Raw genomic sequence first — 17,801 nt, 5'->3', positions numbered from 1 at the left:
TTTTTAGTTAATCAAAATTCACAAAATGATAATTACCTATTGTTATTGAATTAGGTTCATCATTTTTAAAATGTTTTTTGCATTAAATTTCTGAAAAAAGGAAAATTCTCAGAAAAAATTTACTTTTAGTCTTTTCAAATTCAATTTCTTCCAAATAAAATAAAATTTTTGCAAGGCAATCTCAATTAGGAATTAATATTTTGTTTACCCTAAATTTTTTTTGAAAAATAAAAAAATAAAAAAAGAAAGAAAAACAAGATAGGTGGAAGGCATGCATGGTAGCTAAGTGTATTAGGTGAGCATTAGACATGTGTCTTGGTTTTTTGCACAACACATGCAACGGGCTAGGTGGCAAGACAGGTGTAGGAAGATGAGGGAAAAATCTGGAACAAACAAGAAAGGAAAAGGGAGCTGCGGGCAAGAAGGCTTCAGGCAAGAAAAAAGAAACCGGGAGAGGAGGTAACGGCGGAAGGGAAAGCAGGAAACAAGGAAGAGAAAGAACTGAGAGAGGGAGGAGAGATTGAGAGGGGGTGGCGGAGATCAGAAGACAAAAAACAAGAAAGATGGAAAGAGAGGGAGAGCTTCGGGGAAAACAGGAAAAAGGAAAAAGGGTTTCTGGGGATAGCGAAGGAAAAGAGAGAGAGAGAAAGAAAGGAAGGGAGAAAGGGAGGAAGCAAGGAAACCAGAGAAAGAGAGGAGAAAGGGGGGAAACCTGGGGAAGATTAGAAAGGAAAACAAAAGGCAAAGGAAAGAAAAGTGAGAGGAAATCAGCGAAGGAAGGGAAAATTTTTCTGCTGGAAAAATTTCTGGTACCAGGCTGATCAATCAGCCTACTTGTAGATCAATTTCCGACTTGATTTCTAGTTTTTTGAAGGAGATAGCTTTTCTACACATCTATGGATACCCACAAGCAACTTTTGTGAAGAAATCGTTCATCAAAAATCCCTCCGTGACAACCAAATCGAAGCTCCAAGTCACGGGTTCGCTTTTGCTGCACCCCACTGTGACGAAATTTGCCTAACTTCATCTCACGAACCAGTCAGCATTCTAAGGAACATTTCGCACTGTCAGAACTCACAAACATTTCCAGGTATTCATGGCTTTTATTTGTACCGGTTTAAAATTTCTTTTTGGTAAAAATTAGAGCCCATCTTGTGTGCGAATTGCCGAACCTTTGCTGGGGTTTGATGATTTTTGTTCCATTGCTTTGCCATGTTTGATCTCCTTGATACTCTCCTTTGTGTTTGTGAATCTTGAGCATTTAAGTTTTAGAAATAAAAAGTATAAGTTGCATAATCTTGTTGGCTTGGAATTTGTTTCGGATGAACCCAGAAAAGTTGCAGGGAAAAAGAAAGCTTTCGAGCAAGAAAGCTGCGATTACTTGCATGGGAACTTTTGAAAATTGTATTTTGGCTCCATTTTTGTCTAATGCTACTATGGCCCAGAAAATTGAAAAAATAATCAATTCTTGTCCCTTAAAATGTTAATTTTCTTTGGTATGCTTTAATGTGATTTTTGGACAGTTTTTTTTTGTGAGTTTTAGGATGAAATTTGAGGTTTAATAATTTTGATACATTTATAGTTTTGATTAGGGTTTTAGCAAAAGAATTAAATATTTAGGTGACTTTTTTTGTTGTTTAATTTTAGCAAGTGGAGCAAGTGGGTATTCATTTATTTTTGTGAATTTTATCATTAGGTGTGGTAGGCTTTGTTTTGAGTCCTTAATTTTATTTTATTTTAATTTAGACTCTTAATATTTGTAATAATAATAATTTGACCCCTCAAACTTCTTTAATTATTTCAATTAAGTCCCCACTTGTTTTTAAATTTTTAAATATTGGTTGTTTACTTTCATTTAAATGCTTTAATTGTTCAATTTCATGTTTATTTCCAACTCTTATGATTATGTATTAATTAAAGTGATGCCTTGACCATTTTCTTTGTTTTGGAGGATGAATAAGAGAAATTTCGTCTCATTAGGTCACCAATTCAAGGGAGGCATACTCTACTCCTTTATTTTTTATTTTACTTGATCCTATGTGAATTTATGTGTGTAATTGCATGTTTTTTGAATTTTTTATTTTATTTTATTTTATTTATTTTTTCACTTTATTTGTTTTTTAATTTTGTATATTTATTTTAATTTAATTTTTGATTATTTGAGAGGCATTTAATTGTCAAATTGTAATAGTTAGGGAGTTCAAGACATGTATTTAGATAGAATATGTAATAGTTAGATAGTTATTTTATTATTTTATTTTTTCTCCCTTAGATTATAGTTAGTGCCCCTAAATGTAATAGTTAAGTCTCTATTTACTCTTATTTGCTTTGTTTGCTTGCATGCTTATGTGTTTACGTGTTTACTCACATTCTTAGGGTTTTTGCATCTAGATATCATGCTTATGTGTCATGTGGTTTACATGATTTATATGTTTACTTGCTTTTATTATGTTTTATATGATCTATTAAGTTATAATAAATGCATGACGTCACCACACTAGTCCAATACTTGTTGTGGTCTATTTTCTCAATTTCTCGCTAGTCCAACGCTAGTGAGAATACATGGGCTGGTTCAATGCTAGACCCTTAGGGACCGTCCACGCGCTAGATCATGTTTGTGTGACAAATCACTACATTTCATGCATATTTTCTATTTTTTAGGATATTTACCATTTTTTGCATGATATTTCCTCTATACGTATATCCCTTATCCTTATGTGTGAAACATGATATTTAGACTTGCATTCCGTGTAAGAAAAATTAGAAATAGATTAATGCATTTGCTTGATTAGGTTAGGGAGTACCCCTTGAATATGGGATATGGACGAGTATGGCTTCTTAGCCTTAGCACGCTCATATTCCCTCTATAAAAGGGAAAATTGAGTCATGAATCTCAGCTCCCGTACCCGTTATGTTGCATCCCTCTCTTTTAGGTCACATATATTTGTACTAGCATGGTTCTGGCCGTGCTATGCAGCGGCCTACCCACTGATATGATCAACTAATATCATATTTATCACAACAACTCAATCACAGCTGGGCAATCGAGACCATATATCTATATGACCAACTGAAAAATGAAGAGGTAAATAATGAATATGCAAATCACAACCATAGATTACATAAACTCAATCATTCATGTCTTAGCAGAACACACACTTCAGTTCAAGCCACAGTTACATATTAGGGGGTTTAAATAAGCTTCATTGCCTATTGAATTACAACATTCATGGTTAAACCATTCATAGATATATTAGGATCCATTACTTTTTAAGTCAAAAGAATAATGGATCATAATATAATTCAAAAGGCATTGTCTAAGCAATCAAGACAGTCATCAAGGCAATGAACAAAAGATATAACAAAAGTACAGAATTAGACCATATCAGTCTTCCTTTGCTTTAGCTTTCTTTGCTGGACTATCCTTCATATTGCCAAGTGGGCTATATGATTTTGCAGGTTCTTTGGCAAACTGTTCAGCAGTCTTTGTTGCATGTTTAGGAAGTGTGTCTGCTGGTAAATATTCTGGAAAGTCAAGGCTTCTTTTTGCTCCACTGGTTGTAGACGACTGTTTCTTTGTAAGAACTGGCTCCAGCAATTTCTTCAAGTACCAACTTTGTCGTTGGTGTGAACATCTGATCTTTTGATGATTTTTCTGGATGCCTTGCTGATGAACTGCCAAGTGCAGAAGAAACTTGAGTGTTTTCTGGAAGTGCCAGTGGAAGGGGATGGTGCGATAGTTCAGCTGCAGTGTAAGCCTTGATGACAGTATTCTTTCTCTGCAGTTGACCTTGGAAGGGAGTCTCATAGGGTTTCAGAAAACAGACAACTGTGTATTTTTTTAAGGCATCATTAAGTTCAATATCTATTTCAAAGCCCTACAGCAGAAAAATTTTTAAGTTAGGTTCTGTGAATTCTTGTCTATGTATATTTGTATTTATGGCTGAATATAAGACAGGAAATTTGTACTTACATCTTCTTGTGCTAGCTTAAGTTGCAGTGGAGTGAACTCAATCATATTTTCAGCATCTTCTCCAGATATAATGCAATGTATTGAGCTCGAAGGATCAGTTATTATAATTGGAATGCGAGCCCTTTAGTCAGGTGAAGGAATTAAGATTAATATATGGTAATAAATGTGAAGAATGTTTAATTTAGAAGCATAAGTTTATGGTCTAATTTCAGTTCGACTTCACTTTGCTGTTTGCATGAAGGACAATGAATGATCCAGTCAATGTCAGCATTCACAATTTTGTAACAATTCACACAAGCAGTAGTCCAATATTTGGTGAATCCATATGCAAGTTTGACAGTTCCTTGCACCCAAGCTGCCTTTTGCTGAGTCAAGCAACCAAGAATGGTATTTGAATGTCAATTAGAGACAAAAAAAGTTATATTTAAGCAGAATTTTAAAATAACAAATAGCTCTTACAATTGGAAATGATGCTTGAAAAGTGCTGATTGCTTTGATATCCTCTTCATTTGGAGGAGGAAGTAAACAGATAGCATCACTGTATGTTTTTGCATTAAGCAAATTTTGGATTTCTTCCTCGTTCAAAGTAAACCTGAATGATTATGTTTAGAACACAAATTAAAATTGTACCAGTAAATTTCATTGATAATTTAAGGTAAAAATTTTTAAAAAAACTAGACTTACCATTACTTGAAAGAGAGGTCATCTGGGAGTGGAGGACTAATCAGAATTCCAGATGAATACCTTATAGTGAATGACAAAGCTGTAAAAATGATGAAATGGTTTAGTAATTATAACATAAAGTACTAAGAAGCCAAACAATAGAGAAATCATAATGCATAGTGAAAATTTTACTATTGAATGTGGTCACTTTAACACTGAGAGTTATGATTAGAGGGGCAGTGCTAATCATGTCTGCTATTTTGCTCCCTTCATCATGTTCAAATTCATTCCAGAGAGTCATAAGCATGAGTTTCTTCCTGTCAGGTATAACAAACAAATTGTAACTACTGCCATTAATCTAAAATGACTTAATAAAATGGTAGTATTCAGGTTTGATTACTCTTCATTCACTATTATAATGTCTCTAGAAGTACAATCTGGATCTGCCTGTTTTACTGGGAATGCGTGAATAACAAAACCTCTAATATCTGAAACAAAAGTGTTGATATGAATGCAAGAAATCAATAAAATGTCAAATGACTGTCAAGTAAATTAAAAAATAATGTAAGAAAAATTACTGCAAAGGTTATCTGAATCAGCATATTTGTGCAGATCAGAGAAGTTTGTCAGCTCAAATATGCAAGGCAACATAGGTGGCACAGGTTCAGCATAATTTTCAATCAAAGTCTTGTAGTTCAAAATCTAGGAGCATTCATAACTCTCAACTCTATATGTTGGGTCGGCAGGAACCACAATTGCATTAGAAACATAATATCTTTGACAAGGCTGCAGAAATTTGCTGAAGATCTTGATGTGTTGTTCATAAGTCATAACAGAAACTTTTGTTCCCTGATTAGGATTAGAAAAAGTTAGTTTTATATATATTATGAGTTAAAACATAACTGTCATGTTAATGGTTAATATCATATTTATTACACAGAAATTAAAATTATAGATATGAATACTTTAATAGTTAGGTGAGTATTCAGTTGCAATGAAACTATAGTTCTGATATTGTAGTATGTATACTGTTACATGAATGCTAAGGATTTTTCCTTAAGCAAATGTAATGAACAGACAAATCATGAAATGTACTTATACAAAATCTGAAATATTCTCATAGATGAATTTAATGAGCTGAGAAATAGAAAATCATTTGCATACCTCAGTATCTGTGAACAGAAAGTGCATAATTCGCCTCGGTGGAACTTCACAAGTCAGTTGATTGTGTCCTCTGTGAACAACTTGTGCGAGAACAGTCCACTTTTCTGCTCCTTTCTGAATCTCTAGCACTGAAGATATATGTCTAGGCATGATGACCTATACTGGTAGAGAAATCAGATAGTCAATTAAACAAAATAATAAATTTCTAAACAAAAAAGGCCATGAATGTTAAAACCTGATAATGTAATCTGGGAAGCTTTAAGAATTTCTTTATATACTATATTTTTAGTATGATCAGTGCATGATTCATCAAAATAAGTTGGTCTGATAAGGACTTTTACAGCCGAAGCTGTTTTGACTCTTGAAAGTGCAACATATAATTGGCCATGTGAAAACACAGGTTCTTTCAAATATATACCAACAAAATCTAAAGTTTGGCCTTGTGTTTTATTTATTGTCATCGTAAAGCACAAACGAATTGAAAATTGTGTTCTCTTATATGGAACTGGATATTGTTCATCACTTGGTGGCTGCATGAAAATTCTATGTATAAAAACTTCTTTGCCACAAAAATCACCAACTGCAATTTTAGCACAAATAACATTCTTGCTCAAACTCTTTATTATCAGTCTAGTTCCATTGCATAATCCTTCAGCAGGATCGAGATTTCTTAAAAGAATTATTGGGGCATTGAATTTTAACAGTAACCTATGTGGAGGTAAATTGCTAGGCGTAACAGTGTTCAGAAGATCAATGTATTCAGATTGATGATTTTCATTCAATGTTTCATCGTAGCTTAGGTACTCAGCCAAAGCTCCTGGAAAGTTTTTGATCAATTCATCATTTATTTCATCTACAAAGTTATTCTTTGTAGTTAGAATTGCTCTATTTTGTGAGCAATGCAGTTTCTTTGAAGGATCTTTAAATTCATGATACACAATATTGATTAGCTTTTCAATTGCATCAGTCTCATTATTATAATTAATTATAATTGAAGATGGAAGTTTTACTATGTCATTCTCATCTGTTTCCTGTGTTCCATTTCCAATTTTTAAGAGAAACTGCGTGAATGAAGGATCTAATTTTGCTCTCATGTTCTGTTAATTGCAATTTCTCTAATTTGTGCTATAATGGAGAATTTATCAAACATGTATTTATCATTTTAGCTTTTGTTCCTTTTCTAACAACTGGTAATGTTTGTCTAAAATCTCCACCAAGTACAACTACCTTTCCCCTAAATATTTCTTCTGAATTCATTAAATCTCTTAGGAGATCATCTAAAGCTTCAATTGCTGCCTTTTTAGACATTGGTGCTTCATCCCAGATTATAAGCTTTGCTTCCTTGATCATTGCAGCTAAAGAAGTTTGTTTACTGACCCGACATGTTGCACCATCAAAGATATCTATTGGAATTTTAAATCTGGAATGTGCAGTCCTTCCACCTGGTAAAATGGAAGCTGCAATTCCTGATGTAGCTGTAGCAAGAGCAAGATAACCTTTAGATCTAATATCAGCTAACAAAGCTCTATATAGAAATGTTTTTCCAGTACCACCTGGACCGTCAATGAAAAAAACACCAGGTCTATCTGAGTAAATTCTCTCAGATATGACTACAAATGCTTTTTTCTGTTTTTCATTGAGTAGCTGAATTGAATTTAAGTCAATTTCTGAAATGACAATGTTTCTTTCTGCTCTTAATTCTCGAGTTTTATTCTCTATATTTTCATAAGAGAATCTAGTGGGAATCAAATTATATGAATGTATACTTTTTCCCATGGATTGCAAAAATCCATCAATTTGTTGCAAGACATTTCTTTTCACTTGTGCAAATGTCATTGCTAAACATTTGGCAAAATCTTCTGACATAGAAGATTCAAAATTTTGCCACAATGCCTTTGGGTCATTAGGGCAAGAATAAACCAAAAGTGTTGCAAAAAGTCGCCTCATGTCGTAGGGCATATGAAAAAGTGAGTCTTCTTGTAAACAGATTTCTTGGCTGTTATCATTTTGTAACAAGCCTCGAATTAATGTTGTTTCTTGGAACGTTTCTACTTGAACTCCATTAAAGGTTCTTAAGTCATCAAATGAAGTTGGACATCGAACCTTTGTCAGAGTAATCTCAAGTAGTATCGTTCTCCTTCAGAATGATGAGCAGTCATTATTCGGCCTATTGATTCACCTCTTTCTCTCAATTTTCAGTATTTTTGATTAGGTAACCAGACCAAATGATCAGGAAACTCTACATAAGTACAATTTAGATCCTGAGCTGCTTTATCTGTCCTATTCATGTAAAAAAATTCAGTGAGCATTGTTTTTTTCAAATGATAGTTATTGACAACATTTTGAAGATTAGCTATTTTTTTGAAACTCATTGGCTAATAATTCTCCAAATGTAATTGTAAATGAATAATAGGTGGCTTTATTTCACTCATACAAAATCTAAAAATTCTCCAGGTTGCTTCAGGTGGAGAAACCCACCTAGCTGATACATATTGTTTAATTTCATCAATTTCTGAATCAGATTTATTATTTACTACACAGAAGTTAGTTCTATCATGACCTTTATAGATATACTTGTAAATGTACTTGACTGCCTTAATTGTAAAGCATATTTCAACATTAAGATGGCAATCAAATTTAGCCAAAAGATATGGATTGTATGGTACAACCCATCTATTATCTAAAAGAACTGATTTAATCTTAATTTGAACTCCATCATCTCTCCTTCGATATTCAGGATATGCATTCAGAGTTTGAATAGTTTCCTCACAGAAATTTTTAGGAAAATTATTCTTGCAAGTTCCAATTTTTCTCATGCATACACTTGTTGGATCAAGTGAACCACATGGTCCATAAAGCATATGTTTAATGATCAAATTATATAGATGTTCATTTTCCTCTTTATTTGGTATCTCAGCACAGACAATTTTATCATATTCTTGAGGGGTATACATCTTGAATTTTGACTTTAAAATTAGCAAGAAATGTGCATGTGGTAGTCCATGTTTTTGATATTCAATGACATAAGTGTAAGCTGCCACTTCACCAAAGCTGCATTTTTTCAAAAGTTCATCTTTAAGCTGCTCTAACTTAGCATGAAATACTCTAGCAAGCAAATCTGGTCTGTTTTGTGCATCTTCTTTGTCTATTAAGTGTTCTTTTATTTCTGGCCAATTAGGATTGCAAGTCATGGTCAGAAATATATCTGGTTTACCATACTTTTGTACTAATGTCATTGCATCCATTTATTTACGTCTCATATTTCTTGGCCCTCCAATAAAGGATGGTGGTAATATGATACGCTGGCCAAAATTACATGCTTGACTCTCACCTGATCCTAAAGCATCTATTATGCCTTTCAAGAGCTCTCTCCTAATTTCCTCTTGTTGTAATCTATAGAAGTCGAGTCTTTGTGTCTCAAGTTTCACATATTGATCAACAATATATTGTTGTAGAAGTCGAGCAAAATGTAATAACCAAGATTCATCATTGTCCCTAATCTGAAGTTTATAACAATAATATTCTCGAAGGGACACAAAATTTGGATCTTCATGTATGCTTTCCATTGCTGTGCAAATAATAATAGTACATCATTAAATGTCTAATCATAAATATTAAATATGTAAAATGAAAGATCATGGTATATAGTTATTGTACTAACCATATTCTTCATTTTGGATTAATTGTTCTGCTGTAGCAGCATTTTTGCAGGGGAAATCAAATCTGCTACAGGTTGCTTTTTTTTCCTCTTTCTTCCATATACTTTTGCTCCTTTCTTTGGTATTCCTTGGTGCCAGCCAAGATCACCAAAAGGAAAAAGTATTGGATATTGGAGTGGATCATAACATCCATAATAGTACTATATATTTTTTGAAGCACCACTATGGGTATGAACTCTAATATGACGCCTGCCGGTTTCTCCATTTTCTTGCCCCTGAACCCGCAAACCAGCAACTTGTGAAGTTGTTGGTCTATTATAAACTCTTTAATCAACACCGGGCAGAGTTTTTAACACAATGTAGTAGTTATCTAAATTAGGTACCTCTCTCAAATTTCTAAAAAATTTTGCATATAGATTAGACTCAAGAACTTGCATAATTTTTCTAATTACACTTTCAGATAGTCTAGGACAAGCTGCTAATCGATTGCTTACTTCAGTTTCAAAATCATTGAAATATAACTGTAAATTATTACTATGACCATTGCTTGAATTGAAATCATTCAGAAAATGATATATTTGTCCTTGAATTCTAAAAGTGTAAATTCCTTTATTCCTTTTTGAGAGAGTCAGATCAGTTTTAACACCGAAGGAAGTGAATCCAAAATGATTATTATACATTCTAATAAGAGTTCTAAAAGATTGTGCCTCTTGTGAAGATGAAGTCAATAGCTCTTTAAAGATATCTGGAATTTTGTTTTGAGCTAAAACAACTTCACCATCTTGACAACAAAAATATGCTGTCTCAGAAAAAAACTTCTTCGCTCCGCAATGAGGACAATCTAGTTGGGTTGGTAGGATATCAGCTTTGTTTGGAATTATATCCAACAAAGCTCTTCCTGTTTTGCACCCTCTTCCTAAAATACAATTATTTTGCAGCATTTAGTAATCAAACCATTCAATTGATTTTAATGGCAGTGGAGAAAAACATGTTAGAAAACTTAAAAAGTATTAACTCTAGACCTGGCTGAGTTTTTTTCAGAGATGATCTGCGATGCTTCGAACGACATTGAGAACTATGCTTAACATCAACAACTGAGGAACAATGATTAACAATTGTGGTGCTTGTTTGCTTTTCAATTATATTTGTAGAAGCAATTGATCTAGACTTTGCTCTGAATCTTTTCTTTTTCCATCTAAAGTAGGCCTGTCTTCTATATTCTTTCTTATTTATCACCTCTCCAGCATATATATCAAAATATTCAAGAGGCCTGTTATTATAAGATATAACTGGAGTACTACCTATTATAGGTATATGCTTATTCACAAAGAGGGGAGGAGTATAATTAGTTAGTTGCATGTCTATATTTGGTATTTCAGAATAACCATTTCTCCTTTTAACATTTGTGACTTGCTCACTCTGAAACTGACTTCCTATAACAAATGATTGCTCATTGCAATTCACTTGTAATGAACCAGCAGGCTGAACAGCAGACAAATCGATTAAAGATGAATTCATTGCAAACAAACAATGATTGTCAGTAGAATCAGGGGTATAATGAATTCCTCCAGCATTTTCTGGAGGGAAGCAAACATTTTTAGCTCTGCAATCAGTTGGTAGAATTAGATTCCTATCGATGTGATTTTGTGAAACACATGTTTCAACAAAGTGATTTTCACAAATGTCATTCTCACTGTTGATTACAAAAGGAGAATATGGCTGAGAAACAGAAGAATCGACAGTAAACTTCATATGCTCAGTCAGCATATTTAAGTTTTTCTTTTTGCTTCTTTCTAACATGCTTAGATCAAAAGCATCATCAAATATCTCATCTATCAGTCTAAAACTTGAACTAAATTTTCTTTTTTTCTTCGTTATGAAACACAAAAGATCAACATCTAATTTTACTATAAATACTATAAAGGAAGTAAGATACTAAGCGAAAGGCACACAACGATGACAAAATCAAAGCATCTTAGAATAGCTAAAACTAACTAATATATATATAATGACTACCTTAATAACTCAAACTACAATAACACTAAATTATGTAATTTTTCAATACATAAACAGGTAACAACATCATGCAGCATTTGAAATTAAAAAAGAGGCAAAAATAAACATAAGCTAATCCGAAAAATAACCATCATAGCATAACATGAAACACAATGGAGGTCGTTAATTAACGGAAGGCAATAGACAGATGCAACAACAATGAAACAAAAAAATTGCAGTTCAAAATGGAAGGAGAGAAAATAGAAACATACCTATATTTTCTTTGCTCGGCTGAATGTTGGCAAAAGTCGGGCAACATTTGAAATCAATAAAAACAGAGAAAAAAAATAAACATAAGTTAATCGATAAATTACATCATAATCATTCTTTTATGCATAATATGAAACACATGACAGTGTCTAATTAACGGAAGCCAATGATAAACAGGAGGGAAGAACATTCAAAGTAAAAAAATTGCAACTCAAAAATAAGAAGAGAGAAAATAGAAACATACCTAGATTTTGTTTGCTCCTCTTCTGAATACCGGCAAAAGTGGGAAACAAATGTATATATAAGGCTGGAAATAGTAAGTTCTGAAAGCTGTACCATGGATGATAACTCGGTACAGTAGCCATACCTAAAATGAGCTGTTTTTGGGGGAAAAGAAGAATGCACATGGATGAGGAGGATTTTTTGGAAGTGAATCGAAAGGAAGTACAATTAGTTGCTGGAACAATTGGCAGAAAACTGAAAATTTTGCAGGCTCGCAGATTTTGGGGAAAGAAATTTCAGTGACCTAATTTTTGGGGGAAAACAAAAATTCACGTGCGTGCGGAGGAATTTGTGGGTTGCAATCAGAAGGAAGGACAATTAGTTGTTGAAGGAATTGGCTGAAAACTGAACATTTTGCAGGCTCATATAGCTGGCTACTAATCGGCGAAAAGGAAGAGGCTATGCGACGCAAAGAAAGAGGAAGGAAACTCTGCCTAAATGAAGAAAAACTTCAGTGACTAATAAGACCATTTACTTGACTTCGTTGGTTCCTGTCAAACCAAAGAAAGGGGCCGAAACCTTTTCCTTTCCTCACTGTTTTTGAGTACAAAAATGGCCCACAGTTTGGAACGAGAAAAGACTGGAGTCACGTGCTTAGAAATCGATGAGTGGATTCATCGTCATAGCTCTATAATGCAGGGAACAAAGACGTGGAGAAGTAATCTTTCTTTGGAAGACTTTGGCTGGCACATTAGTTCTAACGGCTTTTACATTTGGAATATTTAATTAGGAATATTATAATTAGGAATATTTATTTAATAGATATAATATAATTCAAAACAGCCCATGTGAAAAAAGGACACCCAAATAGTCTACGACTATTTACATTTGACCAAAGAAATATAAAAGGAATAATTTTAAATGGACAAAAATAACCCTAAATAGTTAGCAACTATTTAAAAAGCTAGTTTTCATAAAAGGATTCAATTGACCTTTCTCACCAATTAAAAACCAAACAAAAGAATCAAATGAAAATAATTCAACTATTTTTACCAATTAGCCCCTAAATAGTGAGGAACTATTAGGCCTTTGAACTTCAATACCAATGCTCAAATAGACATTTCTCTCTCTTTAATGTCCAAAATAAAGAAATGAAATTTGTTTCCTCAAATGAGACCTTGACACTTGGCATCAATGGAGAACTTGAGTTGTTCTCTTATCTAGTTGGTAGATATTATATTTTTTTCTATTTTTTTTCAAGCCTCATTGTTGCATATTCATGACATCTTCAAAGAATCACTTTTGGGCGTCACAATTAATGCGATTTGCACCAACTAAAATTCGAAAAGACATCTTGATCCTTCCGATAACCATTAGGTCTAGGTTTGCATTCATATAGTAACGTCCAAGTGTGATAAATTTTTAGGTTAAATTAAGGAAATTTTTCAATTAAATTACGCAACTAACCTTGGATAGGTTGAAAGGGTACTTTGGATTTTATCCTTGCTTTCCCTTCTTCAACCGTGACTCCCGAACTCATTTCTCTTGATTTTCGAAGATTTGGAGTCATTTAAAAAGGATTTTTCTCTACTTTTTATTTAAAATTCATTTTAGGTGACTTGGTACACTTTAACTCAATACCAAGTGACGACTCCTATTTTTCATTAAAAATCCTTTTTAAACTATTATTTTGGGTTAAAATCGTCGCACGTTCAGTCCCATTGTAGGCCCTTTTTCTTTATTTATTCTCCAAAAATAAAAAACTCATTTTCACTCAAAAACAAATCAAAAATCCATTTTATAAACCCGTAATTTTATTTCTTTAAAAAAAAAAAAGGGTCGCGACAATACCCAGTCCTTTTTTTCTTTCAAGTTTCTTTGGTACCATTCACTTTTTTTTATTTTCATTTTTGTTGGGGCCATATATCTAGAGAGTTTCCAAAAATATCTCTAATTATTAGACCATTTTATGATGACTAAATTTGCAAAAGGGCTCCCTATGATATCAAAAGTTTTTCTTTTTGGCCCCGTGAATTACCTGCTGCCTCCCTCTACGCGGCCCCACCAAGCACTTATTGGCTCTGTCATGTGTTCGCTTTCCACCGTAGCCAAAACCAAATAATCTCCTCATATATTACTCCAAACCTAACACGAATGTTTTCGGATTTGGCTGAACTTTGGACATGTGAATACGGGACAGGGACGTTTCAATTATGGTAGCGAAGTTACAAAGCTGAAACATACCCTTCAATTATGGAGAAAATTAAAATAATAAACTAGTCTCCAATCTCAATCTGTCCCTTGCACAATTCCAAGATTGTCCAAAACGTTGACAGATACCAAAATCAAGACAAAGAAAGGTGCACTCGAGAAAAACGTTGCCTCTTTCAGGCTCTGGAAAACTTGACCACATATTAGTGATTAGCAATTTGATGTGCCATGGGTCCTGTCCTTAATAAGAAAACAGATGAATTGTGGAATATAAAACAGGGACACATATTTGAAGATTCATGGTAGTATAGTGTTGAAGAAACAATATGGGCAGTCCACATGTTCTAGCCGTACCTTATCCAGCACAAGGTCATGTACTTCCCCTAATGGAACTTGCCTTATGCCTAGTGAAGCATGGTATCAAAGTTACATTTGTGTACACAGAATTTGATCACAAACGAGTCATTGAATCATTATCAGGGGAAGAAAATGTACCTGATATGATGCATCTGGTATCCATCCCAGATGGCCTGGAATCGTGGGAAGATAGAAATGATGCGGCGAAGTCAATGAAGGCGATTTTTCGTGTTATCCCTGCAAAGCTGGAGGCTCTAATTGAGAAGATAAATCAATCTGAAAGTGACAAAATCACATGCATTATTGTTGATGAGTTCTTGGGTTTGGCACTGGAGGTTGCGAAGAAAATGGGAGTTAGGGCAGTATCCTTCTCGCCTGCAGCAGCAGCTCTATATGCTCTGAAACTCAATATTCCAAAGCTCATTGATGATGGAATCATAGACAGCTCTGGTAAGACTCATGTCAGCATAAATGCATAATACTTCTATAGTTTCATCATTTTTGTATAAGCACTTACTTCTTCGTGGTCATAAAACGGTAAAACAATATAAAGTTGATTATAATTGGAACCTATGAAGGTAAAAATCAAGATGCAAGCAAAGTAACAAACTCATGGGAAACAGGGAGGTGCAATTTTGGGTGTTTCAAAATAAGTTGAAAGTTGAAAAACATATCAAGTGAATTAGTTTTCATCAATGCAAGGAAATTTTTGCAGCAAAGGAAAAAAAATGCTTTGCCAGAAGAATGATTATCAAATTTGACATTTGTTAAGGCAAATTTTGTGGCAGGAACTATCATGAAGAAGCAGATGGTTCAGTTATCACCCGCCACATTAGCCATGGACTCTGAACACTTTGCTTGGGCAAGTGTCGGTGATGCGACCACACGGGGTATTGTTTTTGATGCTATGGCAATAAATAACAGAACATTTAAATTGGCTGATAGGATTATCGGGAACTCAAGTAATGAGTTAGAGGCATCAGTCTTCACCTCATTCCCAGAAATGTTGCCTATTGGCCCTCTTCTAGCCAGTAACCGGCTTGGAAAATCAGTTGGTTCCTACTGGTCCGAAGACTCGGATTGTTTGGCGTGGCTTGATAAACAACCAGTGCAATCAGTCATTTATGTTGCATTTGGGAGCACCACAGTTTTTGACCACACACAGTTCCAAGAACTGGCTCTGGGACTTGAACTCACCAATATGCCATTCCTTTGGGTTGTGAGACGTAATTTAACTGCAGGAACAGATAGTGCATATCCAAAAGGTTTCAGAGATCGAATACAAGGACGAGGAAGATTAGCCAGTTGGGCAGCTCAACAACAGGTCCTGAGCCATCCTTCCGTTGCCTGCTTCCTCAGCCACTGTGGCTGGAATTCTACAATGGAAGGCATAAGCAATGGTGTCCCTTTTGTCTGCTGGCCTTGCTTTGGAGACCAGTTCGCTAACAGAAGCTACATATGTGATATTTGGAAGGTTGGATTAGGATTGGAAAAAGATGAAAATGGAATCATTGCACAAGGAGAACTTAAGAACAAAATTGAGCAGCTAGTCACTGTTAAAGGCTACAGGGAGAGGGCCTTGGATTTAAAAGCAAAGGTTATGAATAGTCTTAAAGAAGATGGATGTTCCGGCAAGAATCTCAACAACTTAGTCAGGTGGATTAAGGATGATTAGAACAACTATGTGCGCTCTGAGCACAACTATGTGTGTACGAGGGCTTTTTGTTGTATTTCATAACACAGGAATAATAGTCTATAAGGCCACTGTCGAAAACTATATGTCATCTTATTGGTATGTTAGCATATTTCATATGTTATTTACCTTCAATCAACGTGGAATTTTTCTTGGCTCAGCCTAAGTGTGACCTATTCACCCTTTAGTAATATCTTCTCTGCTCAACCAGATTAAGTAGAGTTTATTTCACTTCAGGATGGCATTGCTTCATTCTGTCTAAATATTCCCTCTGAATATTTTGGGTAGCTCATCTTTTGCTAACTTCATATGGATCACAGAAGTCAGATTGTCTGATGTGGATCTACAGTCTTAAATCTTAATTGCATTTTATGGCTTGTGTCCCGAACGAATTTTCCAGCTAAGTGGACCAGGTGAAGGCGTGATGTAGTTAGCCATGGTTCCAAAGAAACTATTATTACCCCTTGGCATCATACCTAGAGTGGAATCATTTGCAAAGACTATGGCATAATTCGCAAAGACTGCAGCAAACATAGATGATAAATCCAACTCAAGCTTCTGAACCTTCCTAATTGCTGCAAACTAGGGATCGCAAATAGGGTGAGTGTCCACGGGGATTGATGGGGTAGGGGCGGGGAAGTATAGCCCCATCCCCATCCCCATCCCCATCCCACCACCCGTTAAGAAAAATTAAATATATATATATAATTATATTTAATATTTAATTTAATTAATTATAAGCTTATAATAATGATATTATTAATTATAAATATTATATAATATGATTAATATTATCAATTATACTAATAATTATACATGTATATTAATAAAAATTATTAATTAATTATACTAAATTTACTAGTACATTTATATCAAATTCCTAATCACACCTAACATAATAACACTTTTTTTTTTACCAAAAAAAAACATAATAACAATGTACGAGGTAAGCGTCCTCGCAAGAGAAGCAGGATGGAATGAAGGAACGGGCGCAGGGGGCAGGACAGGGGCGGAGGGCCCTAGTGGGCGGTGGGACTCCTGCCCCACCTCCGCGCGGTTGCCATTCCTGCTGCAAACTCCTTCCATTCATCGAGAATACTCACGGGATCTCTTCCCAATTCAGAAGACAATTAGACACCCTAAATTATTCAATGGTTGTGGCTTGATGTGAAACCACCACTTGATTCACCCTGTCTATTTGCTTCCTCTGTTCGACATCAAACATTTTTTGGCCCTGACGTAGAATCGCTTATCATTATCAAAGTCCGAATAACCACCATATGATTTCCATAAATTGTCCCACCTGTGGGATACAACGATTGTCCTTGCAGCCTCTTTCAGTGACAACCTCGACTATACACATTTTGCTTATGAGATCAAAATCCATCTTTTTCTGCTTTTCCATTATTGACCCAATTTAGCAGACCTCTATGTCCCTCTTGTCCACTCTATGTTGAATTTGATTCGATAGCAAATTTTAACAAAACTATACGACAAGGAGCCAAACAGATTCTGTTTAGGAATCTGACCTACAGCAGAGGCGAGTCAGTCAAACTAGGAAACCGAAGCAAGGGGTACAAAATTTCCTTCCAAT

The 17,801-nt window shown here is 34.6% G+C and overlaps 1 protein-coding gene and 3 long non-coding RNA genes across 6 annotated transcripts; 2 read left to right on the top strand and 2 right to left on the bottom strand.

The window, feature by feature from the left end:
- Positions 1 to 280: 280 nt before the first annotated feature.
- On the top strand, positions 281 to 3,972 carry LOC140016862 (uncharacterized). Its single transcript, XR_011823106.1, has 2 exons — positions 281 to 1,090; positions 3,460 to 3,972. It is a non-coding gene; the product is annotated as an uncharacterized lncRNA (long non-coding RNA).
- LOC140016861 (uncharacterized) lies at positions 3,094 to 12,814 on the bottom strand. 3 transcript variants are annotated; one of them, XR_011823105.1, is made up of 9 exons: positions 11,969 to 12,814; positions 11,727 to 11,745; positions 5,801 to 5,961; positions 5,215 to 5,485; positions 4,829 to 4,953; positions 4,658 to 4,736; positions 4,433 to 4,565; positions 3,974 to 4,338; positions 3,094 to 3,878 (listed from the first exon to the last, which is right to left on the bottom strand). It is a non-coding gene; the product is annotated as an uncharacterized lncRNA (long non-coding RNA). The 3 variants fall into 3 exon arrangements; XR_011823103.1 differs by having other exon boundaries at positions 5,801 to 5,956; XR_011823104.1 differs by lacking the exon at positions 5,215 to 5,485 and having other exon boundaries at positions 5,801 to 5,956.
- Positions 12,815 to 14,312: 1,498 nt separating this feature from the next.
- Positions 14,313 to 14,791, bottom strand: LOC140017032 (uncharacterized). The gene is made up of 2 exons (XR_011823332.1): positions 14,653 to 14,791; positions 14,313 to 14,561 (listed from the first exon to the last, which is right to left on the bottom strand). It is a non-coding gene; the product is annotated as an uncharacterized lncRNA (long non-coding RNA).
- Positions 14,484 to 16,367, top strand: LOC113718770 (UDP-glycosyltransferase 83A1-like). Its single transcript, XM_027243686.2, has 2 exons — positions 14,484 to 14,964; positions 15,303 to 16,367. The coding sequence occupies exons 1-2, from the start codon at positions 14,484 to 14,486 to the stop codon at positions 16,187 to 16,189; spliced, it is 1,368 nt and encodes a 455-aa protein (XP_027099487.2). The 3' UTR covers positions 16,190 to 16,367.
- The last annotated feature ends 1,434 nt before the right edge of the window (positions 16,368 to 17,801 follow it).

Source organism: Coffea arabica, chromosome 11c, assembly GCF_036785885.1.
Source record: "Coffea arabica cultivar ET-39 chromosome 11c, Coffea Arabica ET-39 HiFi, whole genome shotgun sequence".
NCBI classification, from domain to species: domain Eukaryota; kingdom Viridiplantae; phylum Streptophyta; class Magnoliopsida; order Gentianales; family Rubiaceae; genus Coffea; species Coffea arabica.
The sequence above is the reverse complement of the archived record's forward strand: the minus strand, read 5'-3'. Positions and strand labels throughout refer to the sequence as shown.

Excerpts from the sequence above, each read along its gene's own strand:
- LOC113718770 (XM_027243686.2), top strand. The coding sequence starts at position 14,484 with ATGGGCAGTCCACATGTTCTAGCCGTACCTTATCCAGCACAAGGTCAT. Across the intron at positions 14,965-15,302 it reads TGGAATCATAGACAGCTCTG|GAACTATCATGAAGAAGCAG; the intron begins GTAAGACTCATG and ends ATTTTGTGGCAG.